The sequence below is a fragment of the Acipenser ruthenus genome, unplaced genomic scaffold (assembly GCF_902713425.1).
Source record: "Acipenser ruthenus unplaced genomic scaffold, fAciRut3.2 maternal haplotype, whole genome shotgun sequence".
In the NCBI taxonomy this organism is placed as follows: domain Eukaryota; kingdom Metazoa; phylum Chordata; class Actinopteri; order Acipenseriformes; family Acipenseridae; genus Acipenser; species Acipenser ruthenus.
Window position 1 is genome coordinate 150,001 of NW_026707716.1, and position 27,140 is coordinate 177,140.

Here is a 27,140-nt window from a genome sequence, read left to right on the forward strand (position 1 = left end):
GTCTAAATTGCTATTTCAGGTTTTTCACTCTATCTTGTGTGATTCGCGCATCCATAATGTTTACAATTCAAATCTTCGCCTTTATTTAATTGTATTATGCCTGTATTTCATGTATTTGCATTGTTTTGTACTGTTTGTATTTAATGGACTGTGCCAGGCTGTATTTCACTGTATTTAATGTATTTGCATTGTTTTGTACTGTTTGTATTTAATGGACTGTGCCAGGCTGTATTTCACTGTATTTAATGTATTTGCATTGTTTTGTACTGTTTGTATTTAATGGACTGTGCCAGGCTGTATTTCACTGTATTTAATGTATTTGCATTGTTTTGTACTGTTTGTATTTAATGGACTGTGCCAGGCTGTATTTCACTGTATTTCATGTATTTGCATTGTTTTGTACTGTTTGTATTTAATGGACTGTGCCAGGCTGTATCTCACTGTATTTAATGTATTTGCATTGATCCTCACTATCTTGTGAAGCGCTGTGTGATGGTGGTCCACTATGAAAGGCGCTATATAAAATAAATATTGATTGATTTGCTTCAGGGGACTCACACAGATCTGTATCTTAATGTATAATGTGATATCTTGTAACAATTATAATATCTTGTAACAATTGTAAGTTGCCATGGATAAGGGCGTCTGCTAAGAAATAAATGATAATAATTTTAAAATGCTTTAAAAATGTTGTTAAATAAATAAATAAATGCAGGTTTGGTTTAAGGGGGTGTGGGTTGATAAGCCTGTCGTTTCTTTTCGTTGTTTTCTGAGTTGTGTTCTGAATATTATAATTTGTTAGATTGTATTTCTTGCCCTGCAGTCCGGCTATGCTGCTTGCACCCAGACAGAAGAGGAGGGGCTCCCAGCTCAGCAGCCCCGCCCTCTCCCACAGGGGCCAATCAGAGCCTTCGGAAGACGAGACCCCGCAAACCAGAGCTGGCTTGAGGGGCGTGTCCTCGCAGCGCGGCAGCCCCGCCCCCTCTCGCAGAGACCAATCGGAATCAGAGCTTCTGCTGGCTGGGGATGCCTTTGACAGGTGAGAGATACTGGGTCGTTTTTATGATTTATTTTTGAATTCACTCCTCTGTAAAAAAAAATAAAACACTGTTGTCTGCTTGTGTGTCTCTCAGCGAGGATTGGGAGGACCACTCTGAATCGGGCAGCGATTTCCAGCTGCCGATCTCGCGGAAATCCAGGAAGAGGAGGGCTGCAGAGACCCCGAGACAGACGCCTGTGAGTCTGGCCACAGAGAGCCTTCAAATTACACCTCAGATTATACCAGCAAGTATTTACTGTCTATGTCTCTCTCTCTCTCTCTCAGTCCTCCAAACGCTCTCGTGGGGGGGCTGCGGAGGTCACCAGGGCTCCTCCCAGGTCAGATGTTTCCGCGGCAACCAGACCAGGCAGGTCAGAGGTCACGGCGAGAGATCTGTTTGATGCTGTGAAGACTGGCAAGAGCGCAATGCTGGTGAGGAACCACCAGGGGGCAGTGCAGTGCAGGACAGGGCTGAGCAAATAGTGGGGGCGGGGGGTCCACATTCACACCACAGTCCCAACGCACGCCTGCAAGAGTCACCAGTCTTATTAAGCCCTGAAGCTACACGGTGGAGTCAAGCGCTTTGTTGTTGTTCAAACGGTTTGAGAGCGACTCCTCAAGTCTCACTCGAGAGGAGGAAACTATCCCCGTTTCAGATGAGCGCTCCGGATCCAGCCTCTCGGTGCATTTCTAAACCCTGTTGTTTTCGTGCAGCGCCTCGTTGCAAAAAAAAAAAACCATAAAAAAGAAAGTAAGTTTGTATTGTTTTTATGTGCGGGGACGGACGGACGACACGCACAGCTCTGTCCAAATTTAGACATTGAGACATTCATTAAAAAGTTTATACGTTTTGTGGCCGTCTCGTCATTCTAAACGGTTTGTTTTTTAAATGAAAAGGCGAGCGTGGCGTATATTTCTAATTTGCGCGTTGATTTCTTTTGCACGTAACAGTTACATACCAGCGCACTAAAGCAATGAGACTTTGTGAGAAATGAAGCCCCTTTAAGAGCCCTTTAAGGGATGACATCACTGCCTCCTCTTGCAGGCCGTGGTTGATGATTGGCTGGACAGCTACAAGCAGGACCGGGAGGCGGGGCTTCTGCAGCTCTTCAACTTCATTGTGCAGTGCAGCGGGTGCAGAGGTGAGAGAGCACAAGGGCTTTAAATAAACACACAGACATACACACACTGACACACACACCGAGACACACACACACACACACACTGCTGAACGATCAAGTGAAGCTCAGCAACATGAACACATTCAGTGAAGATAACTGCACTATTTCAGATCTACCTTTTTTTTTGTAAATGGAGTAATCTGTTCTGATCTCTCTTCCATCTCTCCCTCTCCTCTCTTCTCTCCCCTCCCTGCTGCTCTTTCTCTCCTCTCCTCTTTCTCCTCTCACCCCTCTCCTCTCACCCCTCTCCTCTCCTCTCTCCCTTCCCCTCTCCCCTCTCCTCTGTCCACCCTCTCCTCTCTCCTCCCCCCCTCTCCCCTCTCCCCCTTCCCCTCTCCTCTCCCCTCTCCCCTCTCTCCTCTCCTCTTTCCTCTCTCCTCCCCTCTCTCCTCTCCCTCTCTTCCCTCTCCCCTCTCCTCTCCTCTCCTCTTTCCTCTCCCCTCTCTCCTCCCTCCTTTCTCCTCCCCTCTCTCCTCTCCCCTCTCCCCTCTCCCCCCTCTCCTCTCTCCCCTCTCTCCTCTCCTCTCTCTCCTCTCCTCTCCTCTCTCCTCTTTCCTCTCTCCTCTCCTCTCCTCTAGGAGTGGTGTCTCTTGAGATGCTTCAGAACCTGCAGTACGCTCAGATAATCAGCCAGCTGACACGGGAGTTTGACGAGGTGAGCTCAGAAAGTAATAATAAAGGAATAAATTACATGCAAACGCAGTACATGGGAATACAACGGGAAATACAAAGTCCAGTCTCTCTATTTCCATTGGTAAATAGAGCTGAACCCGTGGTAGATTTATATTGTTGTTATTCTGAACTGTCGTTGGCAGGACTCGTCGGAGTACCCCCTCTCGCGGGGCGGGGTACAGTGGAGGAGGTTCAGCGCTGGTTTCTGTGAGCTGGTGAGCGCGCTGGTGCAGCGCGGTCAGTACAGTGTCGTCTTCGATGAGTTTCTCATGGACTCCACCATCTCCCTGCTCACAGGCCTGTCTGACTCCCAGGTCAGGGCCTTCCGACACACCAGCACACTGGCAGGTGAGAGGAGGGGAGGTCTCTCACTGCGTCTCAGAGAGACTGGCCTCTTTGTATGTGTGTGTGCGTGTGTGTGTCTCAGTGTGTGTGCGTGTCTCTGTGTGTGTGTGTCTCAGCATGTGTGTGTGTTGCAGCGATGAAGCTCATGACCGCTCTGGCGGATGTGTCTCTGGGTCTGGCCTCTTTGTGTGTGTGCGTGTGTGTGTCTCAGCGTGTGTGTGTGTTGCAGCGATGAAGCTCATGACCGCTCTGGTGGATGTGTCTCTGGGTCTGGCCTCTTTGTGTGTGTGCGTGTGTGTGTCTCAGCGTGTGTGTGTGTTGCAGCGATGAAGCTCATGACCGCTCTGGTGGATGTGTCTCTGGGTCTGGCCTCTTTGTGTGTGTGCGTGTGTGTGTCTCAGCGTGTGTGTGTGTTGCAGCGATGAAGCTCATGACCGCTCTGGCGGATGTGTCTCTGGGTCTGGCCTCTTTGTGTGTGTGCGTGTGTGTGTCTCAGCGTGTGTGTGTGTTGCAGCGATGAAGCTCATGACCGCTCTGGTGGATGTGTCTCTGGGTCTGGCCTCTTTGTGTGTGTGCGTGTGTGTGTCTCAGCGTGTGTGTGTGTTGCAGCGATGAAGCTCATGACCGCTCTGGTGGATGTGTCTCTGGGTCTGGCCTCTTTGTGTGTGTGCGTGTGTGTGTCTCAGCGTGTGTGTGTGTTGCAGCGATGAAGCTCATGACCGCTCTGGCGGATGTGTCTCTGGGTCTGGCCTCTTTGTGTGTGTGCGTGTGTGTGTCTCAGCGTGTGTGTGTGTTGCAGCGATGAAGCTCATGACCGCTCTGGTGGATGTGTCTCTGGGTCTGGCCTCTTTGTGTGTGTGCGTGTGTGTGTCTCAGTGTGTGTGCGTGTGTGTGTCTCAGCGTGTGTGTGTGTTGCAGCGATGAAGCTCATGACCGCTCTGGTGGATGTGTCTCTGGGTCTGGCCTCTTTGTGTGTGTGCGTGTGTGTGTCTCAGCGTGTGTGTGTGTTGCAGCGATGAAGCTCATGACCGCTCTGGTGGATGTGTCTCTGGGTCTGGCCTCTTTGTGTGTGTGCGTGTGTGTGTCTCAGCGTGTGTGTGTGTTGCAGCGATGAAGCTCATGACCGCTCTGGTGGATGTGTCTCTGGGTCTGGCCTCTTTGTGTGTGTGCGTGTGTGTGTCTCAGCGTGTGTGTGTGTTGCAGCGATGAAGCTCATGACCGCTCTGGTGGATGTGTCTCTGGGTCTGGCCTCTTTGTGTGTGTGTGTGTGTGTGTCTCAGCGTGTGTGTGTGTTGCAGCGATGAAGCTCATGACCGCTCTGGTGGATGTGTCTCTGGGTCTGGCCTCTTTGTGTGTGTGCGTGTGTGTGTCTCAGCGTGTGTGTGTGTTGCAGCGATGAAGCTCATGACTGCTCTGGTGGATGTGTCTCTGGGTCTGGCCTCTTTGTGTGTGTGCGTGTGTGTGTCTCAGCGTGTGTGTGTGTTGCAGCGATGAAGCTCATGACCGCTCTGGTGGATGTGTCTCTGGGTCTGGCCTCTTTGTGTGTGTGCGTGTGTGTGTCTCAGCGTGTGTGTGTGTTGCAGCGATGAAGCTCATGACCGCTCTGGTGGATGTGTCTCTGGGTCTGGCCTCTTTGTGTGTGTGCGTGTGTGTGTCTCAGCGTGTGTGTGTGTTGCAGTGATGAAGCTCATGACCGCTCTGGTGGATGTGTCTCTGGGTCTGGCCTCTTTGTGTGTGTGCGTGTGTGTGTCTCAGCGTGTGTGTGTGTTGCAGCGATGAAGCTCATGACTGCTCTGGTGGATGTGTCTCTGGGTCTGGCCTCTTTGTGTGTGTGCGTGTGTGTGTCTCAGCGTGTGTGTGTGTTGCAGCGATGAAGCTCATGACCGCTCTGGTGGATGTGTCTCTGGGTCTGGCCTCTTTGTGTGTGTGCGTGTGTGTGTCTCAGCGTGTGTGTGTGTTGCAGCGATGAAGCTCATGACCGCTCTGGTGGATGTGTCTCTGGGTCTGGCCTCTTTGTGTGTGTGCGTGTGTGTGTCTCAGCGTGTGTGTGTGTTGCAGCGATGAAGCTCATGACCGCTCTGGTGGATGTGTCTCTGGGTCTGGCCTCTTTGTGTGTGTGCGTGTGTGTGTCTCAGCATGTGTGTGTGTTGCAGCGATGAAGCTCATGACCGCTCTGGTGGATGTGTCTCTGGGTCTGGCCTCTTTGTGTGTGTGCGTGTGTGTGTCTCAGCGTGTGTGTGTGTTGCAGCGATGAAGCTCATGACCGCTCTGGTGGATGTGTCTCTGGGTCTGGCCTCTTTGTGTGTGTGCGTGTGTGTGTCTCAGCGTGTGTGTGTGTTGCAGCGATGAAGCTCATGACCGCTCTGGTGGATGTGTCTCTGGGTCTGGCCTCTTTGTGTGTGTGCGTGTGTGTGTCTCAGTGTGTGTGCGTGTGTGTGTCTCAGCGTGTGTGTGTGTTGCAGCGATGAAGCTCATGACCGCTCTGGTGGATGTGTCTCTGGGTCTGGCCTCTTTGTGTGTGTGCGTGTGTGTGTCTCAGTGTGTGTGTGTGTTGCAGCGATGAAGCTCATGACCGCTCTGGTGGATGTGTCTCTGGGTCTGGCCTCTTTGTGTGTGTGCGTGTGTGTGTCTCAGCGTGTGTGTGTGTTGCAGCGATGAAGCTCATGACCGCTCTGGTGGATGTGTCTCTGGGTCTGGCCTCTTTGTGTGTGTGCGTGTGTGTGTCTCAGCGTGTGTGTGTGTTGCAGCGATGAAGCTCATGACCGCTCTGGTGGATGTGTCTCTGGGTCTGGCCTCTTTGTGTGTGTGCGTGTGTGTGTCTCAGCGTGTGTGTGTGTTGCAGCGATGAAGCTCATGACCGCTCTGGTGGATGTGTCTCTGGGTCTGGCCTCTTTGTGTGTGTGCGTGTGTGTGTCTCAGCGTGTGTGTGTGTGTTGCAGCGATGAAGCTCATGACCGCTCTGGTGGATGTGTCTCTGGGTCTGGCCTCTTTGTGTGTGTGTGTGTGTGTGTCTCAGCGTGTGTGTGTGTTGCAGCGATGAAGCTCATGACCGCTCTGGTGGATGTGTCTCTGGGTCTGGCCTCTTTGTGTGTGTGTGTGTCTCAGCGTGTGTGCGTGTGTGTGTCTCAGCATGTGTGTGTGTTGCAGCGATGAAGCTCATGACCGCTCTGGTGGATGTGTCTCTGGGTCTGGCCTCTTTGTGTGTGTGTGTGTGTGTGTCTCAGCGTGTGTGCGTGTGTTGCAGCGATGAAGCTCATGACCGCTCTGGTGGATGTGTCTCTGGGTCTGGCCTCTTTGTGTGTGTGCGTGTGTGTGTCTCAGCGTGTGTGTGTGTTGCAGCGATGAAGCTCATGACCGCTCTGGTGGATGTGTCTCTGGGTCTGGCCTCTTTGTGTGTATGTGTGTGTGTGTGTGTCTCAGCGTGTGTGCTTGTGTGTGTCTCAGCGTGTGTGTGTGTTGCAGCGATGAAGCTCATGACCGCTCTGGTGGATGTGTCTCTGGGTCTGGCCTCTTTGTGTGTGTGTGTGTCTCAGCGTGTGTGCTTGTGTGTGTCTCAGCGTGTGTGTGTGTTGCAGCGATGAAGCTCATGACCGCTCTGGTGGATGTGTCTCTGGGTCTGGCCTCTTTGTGTGTGTGCGTGTGTGTGTCTCAGCATGTGTGTGTGTTGCAGCGATGAAGCTCATGACCGCTCTGGTGGATGTGTCTCTGGGTCTGGCCTCTTTGTGTGTGTGCGTGTGTGTGTCTCAGCGTGTGTGTGTGTTGCAGCGATGAAGCTCATGACCGCTCTGGTGGATGTGTCTCTGGGTCTGGCCTCTTTGTGTGTGTGCGTGTGTGTGTCTCAGCGTGTGTGCGTGTGTGTGTCTCAGCGTGTGTGCGTGTGTGTGTCTCAGCGTGTGTGTGTGTTGCAGCGATGAAGCTCATGACCGCTCTGGTGGATGTGTCTCTGGGTCTGGCCTCTTTGTGTGTGTGCGTGTGTGTGTCTCAGCGTGTGTGTGTGTTGCAGCGATGAAGCTCATGACCGCTCTGGTGGATGTGTCTCTGGGTCTGGCCTCTTTGTGTGTGTGCGTGTGTGTGTCTCAGCGTGTGTGTGTGTTGCAGCGATGAAGCTCATGACCGCTCTGGTGGATGTGTCTCTGGGTCTGGCCTCTTTGTGTGTGTGTGTGTCTCAGCGTGTGTGTGTGTGCGTGTGTGTGTGTGCGTGTGTGTGTCTCAGCGTGTGTGTGTGTGTTGCAGCGATGAAGCTCATGACCGCTCTGGTGGATGTGTCTCTGGGTCTGGCCTCTTTGTGTGTGTGCGTGTGTGTGTCTCAGCGTGTGTGTGTGTTGCAGCGATGAAGCTCATGACCGCTCTGGTGGATGTGTCTCTGGGTCTGGCCTCTTTGTGTGTGTGTGTGTGTGTGTCTCAGCGTGTGTGTGTGTTGCAGCGATGAAGCTCATGACCGCTCTGGTGGATGTGTCTCTGGGTCTGGCCTCTTTGTGTGTGTGCTTGTGTGTGTCTCAGCGTGTGTGTGTGTTGCAGCGATGAAGCTCATGACCGCTCTGGTGGATGTGTCTCTGGGTCTGGCCTCTTTGTGTGTGTGTGTGTGTGTGTCTCAGCGTGTGTGTGTGTGTTGCAGCGATGAAGCTCATGACCGCTCTGGTGGATGTGTCTCTGGGTCTGGCCTCTTTGTGTGTGTGTGTGTGTGTGTGTCTCAGCGTGTGTGTGTGTTGCAGCGATGAAGCTCATGACCGCTCTGGTGGATGTGTCTCTGGGTCTGGCCTCTTTGTGTGTGTGCTTGTGTGTGTCTCAGCGTGTGTGTGTGTTGCAGCGATGAAGCTCATGACCGCTCTGGTGGATGTGTCTCTGGGTCTGGCCTCTTTGTGTGTGTGCTTGTGTGTGTCTCAGCGTGTGTGTGTGTTGCAGCGATGAAGCTCATGACCGCTCTGGTGGATGTGTCTCTGGGTCTGGTCTCTTTGTGTGTGTGTGTGTGTGTGTGTGTCTCAGCGTGTGTGTGTGTTGCAGCGATGAAGCTCATGACCGCTCTGGTGGATGTGTCTCTGGGTCTGGCCTCTTTGTGTGTGTGTGTGTGTGTGTCTCAGCGTGTGTGTGTGTTGCAGCGATGAAGCTCATGACCGCTCTGGTGGATGTGTCTCTGGGTCTGGCCTCTTTGTGTGTGTGTGTGTGTGTGTCTCAGCGTGTGTGTGTGTTGCAGCGATGAAGCTCATGACCGCTCTGGTGGATGTGTCTCTGGGTCTGGCCTCTTTGTGTGTGTGTGTGTGTGTGTCTCAGCGTGTGTGTGTGTTGCAGCGATGAAGCTCATGACCGCTCTGGTGGATGTGTCTCTGGGTCTGGCCTCTTTGTGTGTGTGTGTGTGTGTGTCTCAGCGTGTGTGTGTGTTGCAGCGATGAAGCTCATGACCGCTCTGGTGGATGTGTCTCTGGGTCTGGCCTCTTTGTGTGTGTGTGTGTGTGTGTCTCAGCGTGTGTGTGTGTTGCAGCGATGAAGCTCATGACCGCTCTGGTGGATGTGTCTCTGGGTCTGGCCTCTTTGTGTGTGTGTGTGTGTGTGTCTCAGCGTGTGTGTGTGTGTGCTTGTGTGTGTCTCAGCGTGTGTGTGTGTTGCAGCGATGAAGCTCATGACCGCTCTGGTGGATGTGTCTCTGGGTCTGGTCTCTTTGTGTGTGTGTGTGTGTCTCAGCGTGTGTGTGTGTGTTGCAGCGATGAAGCTCATGACCGCTCTGGTGGATGTGTCTCTGGGTCTGGCCTCTTTGTGTGTGTGTGTGTGTCTCAGCGTGTGTGTGTGTTGCAGCGATGAAGCTCATGACCGCTCTGGTGGATGTGTCTCTGGGTCTGGTCTCTTTGTGTGTGTGTGTGTGTCTCAGCGTGTGTGTGTGTGTTGCAGCGATGAAGCTCATGACCGCTCTGGTGGATGTGTCTCTGGGTCTGGCCTCTTTGTGTGTGTGTGTGTGTGTGTCTCAGCGTGTGTGTGTGTTGCAGTGATGAAGCTCATGACCGCTCTGGTGGATGTGTCTCTGGGTCTGGTCTCTTTGTGTGTGTGTGTGTGTGTGTCTCAGCGTGTGTGTGTGTTGCAGCGATGAAGCTCATGACCGCTCTGGTGGATGTGTCTCTGGGTCTGGCCTCTTTGTGTGTGTGTGTGTGTGTGTGTGTCTCAGCGTGTGTGTGTGTTGCAGCGATGAAGCTCATGACCGCTCTGGTGGATGTGTCTCTGGGTCTGGCCTCTTTGTGTGTGTGTGTGTGTGTGTGTGTCTCAGCGTGTGTGTGTGTTGCAGCGATGAAGCTCATGACCGCTCTGGTGGATGTGTCTCTGGGTCTGGTCTCTTTGTGTGTGTGTGTGTGTCTCAGCGTGTGTGTGTGTGTTGCAGCGATGAAGCTCATGACCGCTCTGGTGGATGTGTCTCTGGGTCTGGCCTCTTTGTGTGTGTGCGTGTGTGTGTCTCAGCGTGTGTGTGTGTTGCAGCGATGAAGCTCATTACCGCTCTGGTGGATGTGTCTCTGGGTCTGGCCTCTTTGTGTGTGCGTGTGTGTGTCTCAGCGTGTGTGTGTGTTGCAGTGATGAAGCTCATGACCGCTCTGGTGGATGTGTCTCTGGGTCTGGCCTCTTTGTGTGTGTGCGTGTGTGTGTCTCAGCGTGTGTGTGTGTTGCAGCGATGAAGCTCATGACCGCTCTGGTGGATGTGTCTCTGGGTCTGGCCTCTTTGTGTGTGTGTGTGTGTGTGTCTCAGCGTGTGTGTGTGTTGCAGCGATGAAGCTCATGACCGCTCTGGTGGATGTGTCTCTGGGTCTGGCCTCTTTGTGTGTGTGTGTGTGTGTGTCTCAGCGTGTGTGTGTGTTGCAGCGATGAAGCTCATGACCGCTCTGGTGGATGTGTCTCTGGGTCTGGCCTCTTTGTGTGTGTGCGTGTGTGTGTCTCAGCGTGTGTGTGTGTTGCAGCGATGAAGCTCATGACCGCTCTGGTGGATGTGTCTCTGGGTCTGGCCTCTTTGTGTGTGTGTGTGTGTGTGTCTCAGCGTGTGTGTGTGTTGCAGCGATGAAGCTCATGACCGCTCTGGTGGATGTGTCTCTGGGTCTGGCCTCTTTGTGTGTGTGTGTGTGTGTGTCTCAGCGTGTGTGTGTGTGTTGCAGCGATGAAGCTCATGACCGCTCTGGTGGATGTGTCTCTGGGTCTGGCCTCTTTGTGTGTGTGTGTGTGTGTGTCTCAGCGTGTGTGTGTGTTGCAGCGATGAAGCTCATGACCGCTCTGGTGGATGTGTCTCTGGGTCTGGTCTCTTTGTGTGTGTGCGTGTGTGTGTCTCAGCGTGTGTGTGTGTTGCAGCGATGAAGCTCATGACCGCTCTGGTGGATGTGTCTCTGGGTCTGGCCTCTTTGTGTGTGTGTGTGTGTGTGTCTCAGCGTGTGCGTGTGTTGCAGCGATGAAGCTCATGACCGCTCTGGTGGATGTGTCTCTGGGTCTGGCCTCTTTGTGTGTGTGTGTGTGTGTCTCAGCGTGTGTGTGTGTTGCAGCGATGAAGCTCATGACTGCTCTGGTGGATGTGTCTCTGGGTCTGGCCTCTTTGTGTGTGTGCTTGTGTGTGTCTCAGCGTGTGCGTGTGTTGCAGCGATGAAGCTCATGACCGCTCTGGTGGATGTGTCTCTGGGTCTGGCCTCTTTGTGTGTGTGCTTGTGTGTGTCTCAGCGTGTGTGTGTGTTGCAGCGATGAAGCTCATGACCGCTCTGGTGGATGTGTCTCTGGGTCTGGCCTCTTTGTGTGTGTGTGTGTGTGTGTGTCTCAGCGTGTGTGTGTGTTGCAGCGATGAAGCTCATGACCGCTCTGGTGGATGTGTCTCTGGGTCTGGCCTCTTTGTGTGTGTGTGTGTGTGTGTCTCAGCGTGTGTGTGTGTTGCAGCGATGAAGCTCATGACCGCTCTGGTGGATGTGTCTCTGGGTCTGGCCTCTTTGTGTGTGTGTGTGTGTGTGTCTCAGCGTGTGTGTGTGTTGCAGTGATGAAGCTCATGACCGCTCTGGTGGATGTGTCTCTGGGTCTGGCCTCTTTGTGTGTGTGTGTGTGTGTGTCTCAGCGTGTGTGTGTGTTGCAGCGATGAAGCTCATGACCGCTCTGGTGGATGTGTCTCTGGGTCTGGTCTCTTTGTGTGTGTGTGTGTGTGTGTCTCAGCGTGTGTGTGTGTTGCAGCGATGAAGCTCATGACCGCTCTGGTGGATGTGTCTCTGGGTCTGGCCTCTTTGTGTGTGTGTGTGTGTGTGTCTCAGCGTGTGTGTGTGTTGCAGTGATGAAGCTCATGACCGCTCTGGTGGATGTGTCTCTGGGTCTGGCCTCTTTGTGTGTGTGTGTGTGTGTGTCTCAGCGTGTGTGTGTGTTGCAGCGATGAAGCTCATGACCGCTCTGGTGGATGTGTCTCTGGGTCTGGCCTCTTTGTGTGTGTGCGTGTGTGTGTCTCAGCGTGTGTGTGTGTTGCAGCGATGAAGCTCATGACCGCTCTGGTGGATGTGTCTCTGGGTCTGGCCTCTTTGTGTGTGTGTGTGTGTGTGTCTCAGTGTGTGTGTGTGTTGCAGCGATGAAGCTCATGACCGCTCTGGTGGATGTGTCTCTGGGTCTGGCCTCTTTGTGTGTGTGTGTGTGTGTCTCAGCGTGTGTGTGTGTTGCAGCGATGAAGCTCATGACCGCTCTGGTGGATGTGTCTCTGGGTCTGGCCTCTTTGTGTGTGTGTGTGTGTGTGTCTCAGCGTGTGTGTGTGTTGCAGTGATGAAGCTCATGACCGCTCTGGTGGATGTGTCTCTGGGTCTGGCCTCTTTGTGTGTGTGTGTGTGTGTGTCTCAGCGTGTGTGTGTGTTGCAGCGATGAAGCTCATGACCGCTCTGGTGGATGTGTCTCTGGGTCTGGCCTCTTTGTGTGTGTGTGTGTGTGTGTCTCAGCGTGTGTGTGTGTGTTGCAGCGATGAAGCTCATGACCGCTCTGGTGGATGTGTCTCTGGGTCTGGCCTCTTTGTGTGTGTGCGTGTGTGTGTCTCAGCGTGTGTGTGTGTGTTGCAGCGATGAAGCTCATGACCGCTCTGGTGGATGTGTCTCTGGGTCTGGTCTCTTTGTGTGTGTGTGTGTGTGTGTCTCAGCGTGTGTGTGTGTGTGTTGCAGCGATGAAGCTCATGACCGCTCTGGTGGATGTGTCTCTGGGTCTGGCCTCTTTGTGTGTGTGTGTGTGTGTGTCTCAGCGTGTGTGTGTGTTGCAGTGATGAAGCTCATGACCGCTCTGGTGGATGTGTCTCTGGGTCTGGCCTCTTTGTGTGTGTGCTTGTGTGTGTCTCAGCGTGTGTGTGTGTTGCAGCGATGAAGCTCATGACCGCTCTGGTGGATGTGTCTCTGGGTCTGGTCTCTTTGTGTGTGTGCTTGTGTGTGTCTCAGCGTGTGTGTGTGTGTTGCAGCGATGAAGCTCATGACCGCTCTGGTGGATGTGTCTCTGGGTCTGGCCTCTTTGCTTGTGTGTGTGTGTGTGTGTCTCAGCGTGTGTGTGTGTTGCAGCGATGAAGCTCATGACCGCTCTGGTGGATGTGTCTCTGGGTCTGGCCTCTTTGTGTGTGTGTGTGTGTGTGTCTCAGCGTGTGTGTGTGTTGCAGTGATGAAGCTCATGACCGCTCTGGTGGATGTGTCTCTGGGTCTGGTCTCTTTGTGTGTGTGCTTGTGTGTGTCTCAGCGTGTGTGTGTGTTGCAGTGATGAAGCTCATGACCGCTCTGGTGGATGTGTCTCTGGGTCTGGTCTCTTTGTGTGTGTGCTTGTGTGTGTCTCAGCGTGTGTGTGTGTTGCAGCGATGAAGCTCATGACCGCTCTGGTGGATGTGTCTCTGGGTCTGGTCTCTTTGTGTGTGTGCTTGTGTGTGTCTCAGTGTGTGTGTGTGTTGCAGCGATGAAGCTCATGACCGCTCTGGTGGATGTGTCTCTGGGTCTGGTCTCTTTGTGTGTGTGCGTGTGTGTGTCTCAGCGTGTGTGTGTGTTGCAGCGATGAAGCTCATGACCGCTCTGGTGGATGTGTCTCTGGGTCTGGTCTCTTTGTGTGTGTGTGTGTGTGTGTCTCAGCGTGTGTGTGTGTTGCAGCGATGAAGCTCATGACCGCTCTGGTGGATGTGTCTCTGGGTCTGGCCTCTTTGTGTGTGTGTGTGTGTGTGTCTCAGCGTGTGCGTGTGTTGCAGCGATGAAGCTCATGACCGCTCTGGTGGATGTGTCTCTGGGTCTGGCCTCTTTGTGTGTGTGTGTGTGTGTGTCTCAGCGTGTGCGTGTGTTGCAGTGATGAAGCTCATGACCGCTCTGGTGGATGTGTCTCTGGGTCTGGTCTCTTTGTGTGTGTGTGTGTGTGTGTCTCAGCGTGTGTGTGTGTTGCAGCGATGAAGCTCATGACCGCTCTGGTGGATGTGTCTCTGGGTCTGGTCTCTTTGTGTGTGTGCGTGTGTGTGTGTCTCAGCGTGTGTGTGTGTGTTGCAGCGATGAAGCTCATGACCGCTCTGGTGGATGTGTCTCTGGGTCTGGCCTCTTTGTGTGTGTGTGTGTGTGTGTCTCAGCGTGTGTGTGTGTGTTGCAGCGATGAAGCTCATGACCGCTCTGGTGGATGTGTCTCTGGGTCTGGCCTCTTTGTGTGTGTGTGTGTGTGTGTCTCAGCGTGTGTGTGTGTTGCAGCGATGAAGCTCATGACCGCTCTGGTGGATGTGTCTCTGGGTCTGGCCTCTTTGTGTGTGTGTGTGTGTGTGTGTCTCAGCGTGTGTGTGTGTTGCAGCGATGAAGCTCATGACCGCTCTGGTGGATGTGTCTCTGGGTCTGGCCTCTTTGTGTGTGTGTGTGTGTGTGTCTCAGCGTGTGTGTGTGTTGCAGCGATGAAGCTCATGACCGCTCTGGTGGATGTGTCTCTGGGTCTGGTCTCTTTGTGTGTGTGTGTGTGTGTTGCAGCGATGAAGCTCATGACCGCTCTGGTGGATGTGTCTCTGGGTCTGGCCTCTCGGATGGAGACGAATCGACGGCAGTATGAATCTGAGTGCAGCAAGGAGCTGAGCAAGAGAGCCAGCGAGAGACTGGAGGAGCTGAGAGAAAAGAGGAGGGAGGTAAGAAATCAATCAGGGAGGCAGGCTGCCCCCCTCACACACCCCTAACCCCTACCCCTCACTCACACTCTCCTACCTTCCAATAAGAAATCAATCAGGGAGGCAGGCTGCCCCCCTCACACACCCCTAACCCCTACCCCTCACTCACACTCTCCTACCTTCCAATAAGAAATCAATCAGGGAGGCAGGCTGCCCCCCTCACACACCCCTAACCCCTACCCCTCACTCACACTCTCCTACCTTCCAATAAGAAATCAATCAGGGAGGCAGGCTGCCCCCCTCACACACCCCTAACCCCTACCCCTCACTCACACTCTCCTACCTTCCAATAAGAAATCAATCAGGGAGGCAGGCTGCCCCCCTCACACACCCCTAACCCCTACCCCTCACTCACACTCTCCTACCTTCCAATAAGAAATCAATCAGGGAGGCAGGCTGCCCCCCTCACACACCCCTAACCCCTACCCCTCACTCACACTCTCCTACCTTCCAATAAGAAATCAATCAGGGAGGCAGGCTGCCCCCCTCACACACCCCTAACCCCTACCCCTCACTCACACTCTCCTACCTTCCAATAAGAAATCAGTCAGGGAGGCAGGCTGCCCCCCTCACACACCCCTAACCCCTACCCCTCACTCACACTCTCCTACCTTCCAATAAGAAATCAATCAGGGAGGCAGGCTGCCCCCCTCACACACCCCTAACCCCTACCCCTCACTCACACTCTCCTACCTTCCAATAAGAAATCAATCAGGGAGGCAGGCTGCCCCCTCACACACCCCTAACCCCTACCCCTCACTCACACTCTCCTACCTTCCAATAAGAAATCAATCAGGGAGGCAGGCTGCCCCCCTCACACACCCCTAACCCCTACCCCTCACTCACACTCTCCTACCTTCCAATAAGAAATCAATCAGGGAGGCAGGCTGCCCCCCTCACACACCCCTAACCCCTACCCCTCACTCACACTCTCCTACCTTCCAATAAGAAATCAATCAGGGAGGCAGGCTGCCCCCCTCACACACCCCTAACCCCTACCCCTCACTCACACTCTCCTACCTTCCAATAAGAAATCAATCAGGGAGGCAGGCTGCCCCCCTCACACACCCCTAACCCCTACCCCTCACTCACACTCTCCTACCTTCCAATAAGAAATCAGTCAGGGAGGCAGGCTGCCCCCCTCACACACCCCTAACCCCTACCCCTCACTCACACTCTCCTACCTTCCAATAAGAAATCAATCAGGGAGGCAGGCTGCCCCCCTCACACACCCCTAACCCCTACCCCTCACTCACACTCTCCTACCTTCCAATAAGAAATCAATCAGGGAGGCAGGCTGCCCCCCTCACACACCCCTAACCCCTACCCCTCACTCACACTCTCCTACCTTCCAATAAGAAATCAATCAGGGAGGCAGGCTGCCCCCCTCACACACCCCTAACCCCTACCCCTCACTCACACTCTCCTACCTTCCAATAAGAAATCAATCAGGGAGGCAGGCTGCTCCTTTATCAACACAGAGTGTTTCAGTGTTCTTGTGCTGTGATAAAGGGGTAGTACGAACTCGCAGAATCCTACCCAGTGTAATGCTTGTCTCTTTCTGTCCCTCACTGTCTGTCTGTGTCTCCCTGTGTGTGTCTCTCTCTCCTTGTCTCCCTCCCTGTGTGTGTGTCTCTCCCTCCCTGTGTGTGTGTGTCTCCCTGTCTCCCTCCCTCCCTGTGTCTCCCTGTGTGTGTAGCTGCAGGAGCAGCAGGAGGAGATTGAGAGCATGATGAACGCTGTCTTCAAGGGGGTGTTCGTGCACCGATACCGGTGAGAGCCAGCGAGGGGACTGGAGAGAGAGCTGAGTGGGGAAAGGAGGTAGTAGGATCATAGCGCTGTGTGTGTGTGTGTGTAACTGAGTGTGGTGCAGTGCATTTATAGCACTGTGTGTGTGTGTGTGTGTGTGTATAGTGAAGTGTCTGTAGCACAGTGTGTGTGTGTAACTCAGTGTGGTGCAGTGCATCTATAGCACCGTGTGTGTTTTATAACTAGGGAGTGTATAGCACAGTGTGTAGTGCAGAGAGTGCGTAGTGCAGTGTGTAGAGCAGAGTGTAGCGCAGGGAGTGTGTAGCACAGTGTGTAGAGCAGTGTGTAGCGCAGGGAGTGTGTAGCACAGTGTGTCTCGCCCCATGTCTCAGGGATTCAGTGGCTGAGATCCGAGGCGCCTGTATGCAGGAGATGGGCGTGTGGATGAGGAAGCACAGCGAGAGTTTCCTCAATGACGGCTACCTCAAATACCTGGGCTGGACTCTGCATGACAAGGTACCAGCGCAGTGCGGCACACCCCTGCACCCGCTCCCCTCCACACACACACACACACACACCCCTACAACACACTACAGGCATTACCAGAGACCTCGTTCACTGTGGGGACGCTCCTGCACTGATCTGCGTGTCTGTCTCTGTGAGTGTCTGTGTGTGTCTCTCTCTGTGTGTGTCTCTCTCTCTCTCTCTCTCTCTCTCCTCTCTCTCTCTCTCTCTCTCTCTCTCTGCTTTGGATTGTCACTCATCTCCTCCAAACTTGTGTCACTGTTGCAGACCTCTGGGATTGCCTTGGTGCAGAATCACACATTTGACAAAGATTTTGTATTGTGCATTTTTTTTTACCTCTCTCTCTCCCCCCTCCCTCTCTCACAGCAAGGCAGCGTGCGTCTCAAGTGTCTGAAGGCCCTGCAGGGGTTGTACAGCAACAAGGAGAACACACCCAAACTGGAGCTCTTCACCAACCGTTTCAAGGTGAGCCTGCCTGCCTGTGCTGCTTGTGGGTCAGGGGTTAGGGGTTAGGGTCTCTGTGTCTGTGTCTGACCCCCCTGTGACTCCCTGCAGGATCGGATCCTGTGCATGGTGCTGGATAAGGAGTTTGATGTCTCGGTGGAGGCTGTGCGCTTGCTGGTCCTCATTCAACAGTGAGTGCTGTGTGTGTCTCTCTCTCTCTCTCTCTCCCCCTCTCTCTCCTTCTCTCTCTCCCCCCCCCCCCCCCCCCCTCTCTCTCTGTCACAGTCTCTCCCTGTCTCTCGTGCAGGAATGCTGAGGAGGTTCTGAGTGCTGAGGACTGCACGAGGGTTTACCCGCTGGTGTACGCATCACACCGGGGCGTGGCCAGAGCCGCAGGGCAGTTTGTGTACCACAAGTGAGTGTGTGTGTCACAACTGAGTGTGTTAGTTTGGTTTTGATGGAAGTGTTTTGATCCTCACTCTGTGTGTGTGTGTGTGTGTCTCTCCCTATGTATCACTGTTACTCACTGTGTGTGTGTGTGTGTCCCTCTCCCTGTGTATCACTGGTACTCACTGTGTGTGTGTGTGTGTGTGTGTGTGTGTGTGTGTGTGTGTGTGTCCCTCTCCCTGTGTATCACTGGTACTCACTGTGTGTGTGTGTGTGTGTGTGTGTGTCGTTGCAGGCTGGTGTCGGAGGGGGAGCTGCGGAAGGGGCTGGGCCCCCCCAGGACTGCCCTCATCAGACTGCTGGTGTCCTTCTACATAGAGAGTGATGTGAGAGTCTGTATTTTACATGCTCCTCTCTTACCCCCTCCCTCTTTATTGAGTTTGTGTTTGGTAGACAGTCTGTGGGGCTGTGAGGGAGGGAGTGTGTGTATCTCTGACCCCCTTCTCTCTCTCCTCTCCTCTAGCTGCATGAGCACGCTGCGTACCTGGTAGACAGTCTGTGGGACAGCGCGGGGACTCTGCTCAGGGACTGGGAGCGGATCACAGAGCTGCTGCTGGAGGGAGCCGAGGGGGAGGAGGAAGGTGAGTCTTCCTCTCTGCTCGTCTGTCTGTCTGTAAACATTTAATAATTCAATACGCTGACGTCCATGCTTTTTCTTGCCTCTCCCTCTCCTCTCTCCCCTCTCCATCCTCCCTCTCCCCCTCCCTCTTCTCTCACTCTCTCCCTCTCCATCCTCCCTCTTCTCTCCCTCTCCTCTCTCCATCCTCCCTCTCCCCCTCCCTCTTCTCTCACTATCTCCCCTCTCCATCCTCCCTCTCCCCCTCCCTCTTCTCTCACTCTCTCCCTCTCCATCCTCCCTCTTCTCTCCCTCTCCTCTCTCCTCTCTCCCCCTCTCTATCCTCTCTCTTCTCTCTCCCCCTTCTCTCCTGCTCTCTCCCTCTCGTCAGGGTTCAGTGATAGGGAGGAGAGCGCTCTGATTGAGATCCTGGTGTGCAGCATGAGACAGGCTGCAGAGGTGCACCCGCCTGTAGGGAGAACCGGAGCAAAGAGGGTGAGAGGGAGAGGGAGAGGAGGAGGAGGAGGAGGAGGAGGGAGAGGAGGAGGAGGAGGAGGGAGAGGAGGAGGAGGGAGAGGGAGAGGGAGAGGGAGAGGGAGAGGGAGAGGGGGAGGGGGAGGGGGAGGTTATTATATTGTATTTCAAATCTGTAAGAAACTTACACGCAGGTGCTTCAGAGTCATGCCTTCAGGTGTGTGCACCTCGTGAAGGGGGTGTGTTGAAGTTTTCATTGGGAGTAGTGTTGGTATCCTTACTGATTTTGTACTGATTTGATGGTTGTTGGTATCCGTATTGTAACAGGCCCTTGTCTGTCCCCTCAGGTCCTGAGTGTGAAAGACAGGAAGACTCAGCTGCAGGACCGCACCAAGCTGACTGAGCACTTCATCGTGGTGCTGCCCCAGCTGCTCGCCAAGGCAGGACCCTCCTCCTCTCAGTACAGTGTAGCACCCCCTGTATTAAATAGAAACCACAGGCACGCCGTCATTGTGATGTGTTGCAATGCACTGCCCTGTATTGTATTGATGTGTGTTGATGTGTGTTGATGTGTGTTGCATTGTATTGATGTGTGTTGACGTGCATTACATTGTATTGATGTGTATTGATGTGTGTTGCTCTCTGCTCCCCTCAGTACTCTGCTGATGTAGAGAAGGTGTCTAACCTGCTGCAGGCTCCACATTACTTCAACCTGGAGATCTACTGCACCGGCCGGCTAGAGAAGGTAAACTGCCCCCCCCCCCCCCCACCCCCCCCACCCCCCCCCACCCCCCCCCTCTACTGACTGATGTTTTCAGTGTCTGCAGCTCTGCTCTCTCTCTCATCTCTTATCTCTCCTCTTCTCCCTCAGTTTTCAGTCCAATTCAATTTGATACTTTTGAATTGAGTAGTTTTTTCGTTTGTTTTTAAAAGTACAATTTTAAATAAACATGTCTAGACATTTCATCCTCTCCCCCTCTTTCTTTCTCTCCCTCTGTCCCTCTCTCCTCTCCTCCCTCCTCTCTCCTCTCCTCTCCTCCCTCCCTCTCCAGTACCTGGAGCTGCTGTTGAGCCAGGTGAGCGAGGTGTGTGTGAAGCACACGCATGTTGACGTGTTGGAGGCGTGCTCTCGCGTGTTCTCGGTGCTGAGCAGCGAGGAGCTGCCCTTCGCAGGCCGGGTTGAAATCTCCCTGAGCCGACTGCTGGAGGGACTGCAGGAGAGACTCAGCCAGGACCTGGAGGAGCTGCTGCAGGTACCAGAGACACAGAGCAGGGCAGAGCAATACACAGAGACACAGACCAGGACAGGACAGAGCAGCGCAATACACAGACCAGGACAGTACAATACAGCTCAGAGACAGTACAGTACAATACAGCTCAGAGACAGTACAGTACAATAGAGCTCAGAGACAGTGTAATACAACACAGACAGACGCAGCTCAATACAATATAACACAATACACCGCTCCGGTACAGTACAACTGTAACACAGCTCTGTAAAGCCAGAACACAGTGCAATACAGCTTACCCTGTCCTCTCTCCCCCTCCCTCCCTCTCTCCCTCCCTTTCTCCGCCTCCCTCTCTTCAGGGCAATCTGGATGAAGACGATGTGTACAACACAGCCGCCACCCTGAAGAGAATCGCTGCCTTCCACAAGTGAGTGGGGCTGCCCGCACAGCGCTTTGTGTGAGAGACAGAGAGATGGAGATACAGATACAGATCTAGAGCGATACACACTGTGTGTGACACAGAGAGATAGACAGAGATCTTGACACAGTGTGTCTGTGTTTCAGTGCCAAGGACCTGACTCGGTGGGGGCTGTTTGAGCCGTGCTACAGGATCCTGAGCACCGGAGTGGAGACCGGAGACATTCCTGAGGAGGTGAAGACAGAGACACAGAGAGAGATACAGAGACACTGACACACAGAGAGAGAGACACAGAGGCACAGAGAGAGAGATACTGACACGCACAGAGAGAGACAGACAGACGGACAGACACACACACACACACGGTGGTTTCCCTGTGTCAGCGCTCTTGTGTTGCTCCTGTTTCAGATCATGGTGCCTGCGCTGAAGTGTGCCTACCTGCATGCGCTGTGGGAGCTGAGCAAGGCCAGCAACTCCCACCCCAGCCAGGTGAGGAGAAAGCGAGAGAGAGACAGGAGATCTCAGGGTGCATCCAAATTAGAATGAAAGAACCAGTGAATTCACAATTTTTTTATTATTATTTTTTTTTTTTAATTTGCAATAGGCTATTATTTTTCTTCTTTTCTCCCCAATTTGGTACACCCAATTATTGTTTATTTCAACCCACCCCCGCGCTGACTTGGGAAGGACGAAGACGGACACACGCGTCCTCCGAAACGTGTGCCATCAGCCGTCCGCTTCTGTTCACTCTGCAGGCCCGCAGGCTACAGGGGTCGCTGGTGCGAGGACACCCTGACTGACCTAAGACAGATTTTTGAATAGACAGCCAGACAGATGGAACTGTTTACGTGGCTGTGGGATTGTGATGAGAGTCCTGAACTGTGTTTACGTGGCTGTGGGATTGTGATGAGAGTCTTGAACTGTGTTTACGTGGCTGTGGGATTGTGATGAGAGTCTTGAACTGTGTTTACGTGGCTGTGGGATTGTGATGAGAGTCTTGAACTGTGTTTACGTGGCTGTGGGACTGTGATGAGAGTCTTGAACTGTGTTTACGTGGCTGTGGGACTGTGATGAGAGTCTTGAACTGTGTTTACGTGGCTGTGGGATTGTGATGAGAGTCTTGAACTGTGTTTACGTGGCTGTGGGACTGTGATGAGAGTCTTGAACTGTGTTTACGTGGCTGTGGGATTGTGATGAGAGTCTTGAACTGTGTTTACGCGGCTGTGGGATTGTGATGAGAGTCCTGAACTGTGTTTACGTGGCTGTGGGACTGTGATGAGAGTCTTGAACTGTGTTTACGTGGCTGTGGGATTGTGATGAGAGTCTTGAACTGTGTTTACGTGGCTGTGGGATTGTGATGAGAGTCTTGAACTGTGTTTACGTGGCTGTGGGATTGTGATGAGAGTCTTGAACTGTGTTTACGTGGCTGTGGGATTGTGATGAGAGTCTTGAACTGTGTTTACGTGGCTGTGGGACTGTGATGAGAGTCTTGAACTGTGTTTACGTGGCTGTGGGATTGTGATGAGAGTCTTGAACTGTGTTTACGTGGCTGTGGGACTGTGATGAGAGTCTTGAACTGTGTTTACGTGGCTGTGGGACTGTGATGAGAGTCTTGAACTGTGTTTACGTGGCTGTGGGATTGTGATGAGAGTCTTGAACTGTGTTTACGTGGCTGTGGGATTGTGATGAGAGTCTTGAACTGTGTTTACGTGGCTGTGGGATAGTGATGCGGGTCTCCCTCTTGCAGGCTGAGCTGGCCCAGCTGAAGCAGCATGTGCAGAGCCTCAGTGCTGTGTGTCACAGCTGCCTGTCTGACCTGAAGGAGGGGGTGAGAGAGCAGGTGAGCAGGGCTGCCCGTCACTCACACAAGCACTGCGCATTGCACTGTGTGTATGGCACTATACTGTGTGTGGTATTGTGCTCTGAGTATTGTATTGTGTTGCACTGTGCTGTGAGTGTATGTGTGTTGTATTCTTGTGTATTGTACTGTACTGTACTGTACTGTACTATTCCTGTCCCGTGTTGTGCATTCATTTCTTTTCTCTCTCGTATTCCCTGGCAGGCGTTCATGCTGCTGTGTGACCTGCTTGTGATCTGCAGCCCCGCGATGGTGCGAGGCGGCCGGGACTACTTGAAGCCGGTGGTGCTGCGCCCCTCACTATCCCTGCGCTCGGAGCTGGCGGGCTTCGTGATCGACTTCGTGTTCGTGGAGCCGGACGAGGGGGCCGCAGGTAGAGAGCGGAGACGAGGAGTGTGGGACTGCGTGAACAAGACTCCCAGTGCAGGGCAGTGCCACCCATTCCAGGTTTTACTGTGAGCCTGAGTACCCCACAGTGTGTGTGTCTGGGTAACAAGCTCAGGTGTGTCTTATTATTGAACTCATAATGAAACCAGGAATGGATCACACTGCTGTGCAGCGGGAGTCTTATTTCCATCCCTGGCGCTTGTGTGTGAGTCTGTGTATCTGACAGTATCTCAGTGTCTTTGTCTAGGTGTGTCTGTGAGGGTATCTATAAAAGTCTATTTCTCGCTTTCCTCTCCTTTCACACTCCCTCACCCCTCATCTTCCCCCCCCTCTCCTCTCTTCTCTCCTCACACTCCTCTTTTCTCACATTCTCTCCCTCCTCTCTCGTGTCTCCTCTCACACTCCCTCGCCCCTCTCTTCTCTCATACTCTCTCCTCTCTCTCTCCGGTGTAGATGAGGAGGATGGAGGGGACTCTCTCCAGCTCTCCCTGCTTCACCGGCGCCGTGGTTTCCTGGCCGGGTTCTGCAAACTCCTCGTCTACAACGTGCTGGAACTCGACGCAGCTGCGGACGTCTTCAAACACTTCCTCAAGGTGCGCAGGAAACTCGACCAGAGAGAGCTGCTGACGATACACAGCACAGAGAGAGCTGCTAACCGCTCACAAACTATACAGCACCGTACACAGCACTGCTGAATATACATTCAATGACATCATCATCCCCCCCCCCCCGCCCCCCCCTCCCCCTTCCAGTTCTACAAGGACTACGGTGACATCATCAAGGAGACTCTGAGCAGGGCGCGGCAGATCGACAAGATGCAGTGTGCCAAGACCCTGTGCCTGAGCCTGCAGCAAGTGAGAGAGCGAGAGAGAGACTGTAGCAAGTGAGAGAGAGAGAGAGAGAGAGAGAGAGAGACTGTAGCAAGTGAGAGAGCGAGAGAGATACTGCAGCGAGAGAGAGAGAGACTGTAGCAAGTGAGAGAGCGAGAGACTGTAGCAAGTGAGAGAGAGAGAGAGAGAGAGAGACTGCAGCGAGAGAGACTGTAGCAAGTGAGAGAGACTGTAGCGAGTGAGAGAGCGAGAGAGAGACTGTAGCAAGTGAGAGAGCGAGAGAGATACTGCAGCGAGAGAGACTTCAGCGAGAGAGAGAGACTAGCAAGTGAGAGAGAGAGACTGTAGCAAGTGAGAGAGAGAGAGAGAGACTGTAGCAAGTGAGAGAGAGAGAGAGACTGCAACGAGAGACTGCAGTGAGAGAGACAGCCTGCAGCAAGTTAAAGAGAGACTGCAGCAAGTGAGAGAGAGAGAGTGAGTGTCTGAATGACTGGAGTGATCCAGTGTTGCCAAAGCATTTCAACACACATGTTACATAAAATCTCTCCCTGTCTCAGTTGTTCTCGGAGCTGGTTCAGGAGACAGGGTTGGTGTTTCTCCGTTCCAGCCCCCTCTTCTCTAGGATTCGGGACCTCGCTCGTCGCCTCGCTCTCACCTTCGGCGTCGACCTGATCCGCATCCGGGAGCCTCTGGTCACCCTGCACAAGTGAGATGCCTGCCTGTCTCTGTCTGTCTCTGTCTGTCTGCCTGTCTGTCTGCCTGCCTGCCTGTCTGTCTGTCTGCCTGCCTGCCTGCCTGCCTGTCTGCTTTCCTGTCCTGTCTGAATTCAGGGGACAGGCGAGACTCCCCCCCCCTCCTCAACGTTCCTGTCTCCCTGTGTGTTTCAGGGAGGGGATCCGGTTTGCTTTCCACGGGGAAGAGCAGCCCCCCCAAAACCTGCTGTTCCTGGAGGTGCTGAGCGAGTTCTCATCCAAACTGCTGCGACAGGACAAGAGGGTGCTGTGAGTGTGGAGAACACACTGAGACACGACACTCACTGAGACACACACACACACACCACACTGAGATACAACACACACACACAACACACTGAGACACGACACTCACTGAGACACACACACACCACACTGAGATACAACACACACACACAACACACTGAGACACGACACTCACTGAGACACACACACACCACACTGAGATACAACACACACACACAACACACTGAGACACGACACTCACTGAGACACACACACACAACACAACACACTGAGACACACAGACACCACACTGAGACGCACTGAGACACACACAACACACTGAGACACACACACCACACAACACATTGAGACACACTGAGATACACACACCACACAACACACTGAGATACATATTGAGATAGACACAGTGAAACTGACGCTGAGAGACACTGAGATACAGCGAGTTCTCATTCAAACTGCTGACACCAGACAAGAGGGTGTGATTTTAACCTTTATAATAACCCCACCCCCCTCCCCAGCGCTGATCACCTGGAGCGTGTCAGTGGACAACCCTGCTCCGGCCCCCCATGGTCCCCCCTGCGCATGTACCAGCGCTCCCTGCTGGCAGCAGACAGGAGTGACTGGGAGAGTGCGTCCGGAGTGAGCAGAGTGAGCCGAGCCACACGCACCCCCCGCCAGGGAACACCCGCCAGGAAACGCAGGAGGAAGAGCACTCCCGGTGAGAGAGAGAGAAGGGGAGAGGGGGGTGGGGGTGAACTGGACTCGGTCTCTTCTAGTTTCTGTAACGCTGATGAAGGCACTAGAGCCCAAACACTGGTCTGCTTGACTCAGTTTAGTTTCGATAACACTGATGAAGGCACTGGAGCCCAAACGCTTGCTAGTTTTAAACTCACTGACACATATTTGCAATTTAAAGACGCACTCAGCAAACAGAAGAAACAGATGCTTCTAATTGTGAACCTGCTGTGAAAACGTCTCTGTGGTTCGATGCATGACATCTTTACTGAACGTGTCTCCCCTTCTCCACCTCTGTCTCTCAGGCTCCACCCCCAGCCCTGCCCAGGGGCGGGGCACCAGTCTCCGTGGTAACCAGCTCACCTCCACACTGGTGCGCGGCACCCGGAGACCGTTGCTAGGGGCGGGATCAGCGTCGGAGGGGTCAGAGGCAGACTTCATAGAGAGGTAGGGAGCAGCTCTACTCAGTAAACAACAGCAATATGATCCACAGCTGTGGGCAAAAGTTTTGCATCATCACCCTATAGAGTGAACTCGTTTTGCTTCATGAAGTGGAATGAAACCTGCTGGAATAATGTTACGTTCTTGAATTACACACCGCTTTGTAGTTTACCCCTCCCCCCATATACTTAACGGAAAAACTGACAGCAATTGAATAATGTGATATTTTGAAATCTTCGCTCCTCAGTCAGTCAGTGCGCAGTGAGAGGCAGGGAGTGAGACCCCCCGCTCCCTCCCCCTCGCCCCCAAGCAGGCAGGAGCTCGGCTCACAGCTGCAACAGTAAGTGTGTCTGTCCGTCTGTCTCTCATACTGTGTGTGTCTCAATACTGGATGTTCAGATCTGTTTGTCTAGCTCACTTTTTACATGTATGTATCTAATTGCGATTCTCCCCTCCTCTCCTCTCCCTCAGCCTGACTCTGATCGAGGAGGATGAGGATCAGGATGAAGAGGAGGAGATCGAGGAGTTTGATAGCAGCGAGGAATCAGAGAGCAGCCCGCTGGTGAGGGAGTCTGTCTGATATAATGTATCACAGCAAGACTTGCTATGAACCAGAGCCTGCTTTTTATTTATTATTGCCCTCTCTCTCTCTCTCTCTCTCTCTCTCTCTCTGTCTCTCTCTCTCTCTCTGTGTCTTTCTCTGTCTCTCTCTCTCTCTCTCTCCCTCTCTCTCAGCCCTCCACTCGGCCAGTCGCTGGGGATCTGCTGCAGGACCTGTTTGACTCCACGATCCTGAACATCGAGGTGAGAGACACGGAGACATTGAGGAGAGAGAGAGAGAGACACACACTGACATTAAGAGGCAGAGACACACACAGAGACATTGAGAAGAGAGAGACACACACAGACATTAAGAGGCAGAGACACACACACATTGAGGAGAGAGCGAGAGAGAGACACACACACACAACCAATGACATCGAGGTGAGAGACAGAGACATACATACATCTTGCACACAGAGTGGAGACTTTTTATTCAGAATTTAAATGAGCTCATGTTGAGTTTTTTGTTATTTTGTTCCCCAGGGTGATTGATTAATTTAACAGACAGACAGCGAGCGTTCTCTGATGGCACGCCCTGCAGCTCTCCTGACACTGTGACCGGGAGCCTGTTCTTGAACCCGTGTTGTTCTGCCGGAGAGCGGAGCCGGTTCTGAGTTGGGAGGGAGGAGAGTTCCTGAGTTTCTGATCGTTCCAGCCCTTGGATTTGAGGTTTTCTTTGAAATTGAGAAACACTAAAAAGACACTTCAGAGTTCAGTGGCAAAAGTTTCCACCAGAAATCTTCATCTGTGTCTCTCAAAAGACTTCTAGTGGAAATGTTAGCTATTGGATTTACACTGAAGACGCTGAAAAAGAGACTAAAACTAAAAATCTAAAACTTACCGATTTTTTTATGTTTAGTTAAAAAAAAATAAAAAAATAAAAGGAAGACAATTCAAAAGTATAAGTTTGACGAGCATTTATTAAAAAAAAAAATGTTTAAAAAAAATTAAATTGTGTTTTATCTGCAAGTTTAAATCATTAAAGTTGAATGAGATTAACAGCTGCTTTCTGGTTTTCATTTCAAGCGACATTGAGCACTCTTCAAATGAAATTCAAAACCAAGAACAAATCCTATAACCCGGCTCTAACCAGAGCTGC

The 27,140-nt window shown here is 52.8% G+C and overlaps 1 protein-coding gene across 1 annotated transcript in view; it reads left to right on the forward strand.

Annotated features, from left to right (window-relative positions):
* The window catches only part of LOC131728106 (cohesin subunit SA-1-like), a 27,316-nt gene extending 485 nt beyond the window's left edge, over positions 1–26,831 (forward strand). The window contains exons 2-34 of the mRNA XM_059019297.1: positions 824–1,039; positions 1,134–1,236; positions 1,325–1,471; positions 2,085–2,181; positions 2,799–2,875; positions 3,036–3,240; positions 14,157–14,308; positions 16,047–16,120; positions 16,489–16,612; positions 16,988–17,086; positions 17,177–17,256; positions 17,373–17,480; positions 17,748–17,838; positions 17,976–18,093; positions 18,460–18,563; positions 18,890–18,982; positions 19,198–19,287; positions 19,595–19,795; positions 20,131–20,198; positions 20,336–20,423; positions 20,598–20,678; positions 21,937–22,029; positions 22,252–22,420; positions 22,888–23,027; positions 23,187–23,288; positions 23,822–23,970; positions 24,152–24,265; positions 24,781–24,980; positions 25,303–25,444; positions 25,686–25,778; positions 25,910–26,000; positions 26,174–26,242; positions 26,525–26,831. Of these exons, the coding sequence (XP_058875280.1) occupies positions 831–1,039; positions 1,134–1,236; positions 1,325–1,471; positions 2,085–2,181; positions 2,799–2,875; positions 3,036–3,240; positions 14,157–14,308; positions 16,047–16,120; positions 16,489–16,612; positions 16,988–17,086; positions 17,177–17,256; positions 17,373–17,480; positions 17,748–17,838; positions 17,976–18,093; positions 18,460–18,563; positions 18,890–18,982; positions 19,198–19,287; positions 19,595–19,795; positions 20,131–20,198; positions 20,336–20,423; positions 20,598–20,678; positions 21,937–22,029; positions 22,252–22,420; positions 22,888–23,027; positions 23,187–23,288; positions 23,822–23,970; positions 24,152–24,265; positions 24,781–24,980; positions 25,303–25,444; positions 25,686–25,778; positions 25,910–26,000; positions 26,174–26,242; positions 26,525–26,533 (3,780 nt within the window). The 5' untranslated portion in view covers positions 824–830 and the 3' untranslated portion in view covers positions 26,534–26,831. The remainder of the gene's footprint in view (positions 1–823; positions 1,040–1,133; positions 1,237–1,324; positions 1,472–2,084; positions 2,182–2,798; positions 2,876–3,035; positions 3,241–14,156; positions 14,309–16,046; positions 16,121–16,488; positions 16,613–16,987; positions 17,087–17,176; positions 17,257–17,372; positions 17,481–17,747; positions 17,839–17,975; positions 18,094–18,459; positions 18,564–18,889; positions 18,983–19,197; positions 19,288–19,594; positions 19,796–20,130; positions 20,199–20,335; positions 20,424–20,597; positions 20,679–21,936; positions 22,030–22,251; positions 22,421–22,887; positions 23,028–23,186; positions 23,289–23,821; positions 23,971–24,151; positions 24,266–24,780; positions 24,981–25,302; positions 25,445–25,685; positions 25,779–25,909; positions 26,001–26,173; positions 26,243–26,524) is intronic.
* Positions 26,832–27,140: the final 309 nt, after the last annotated feature.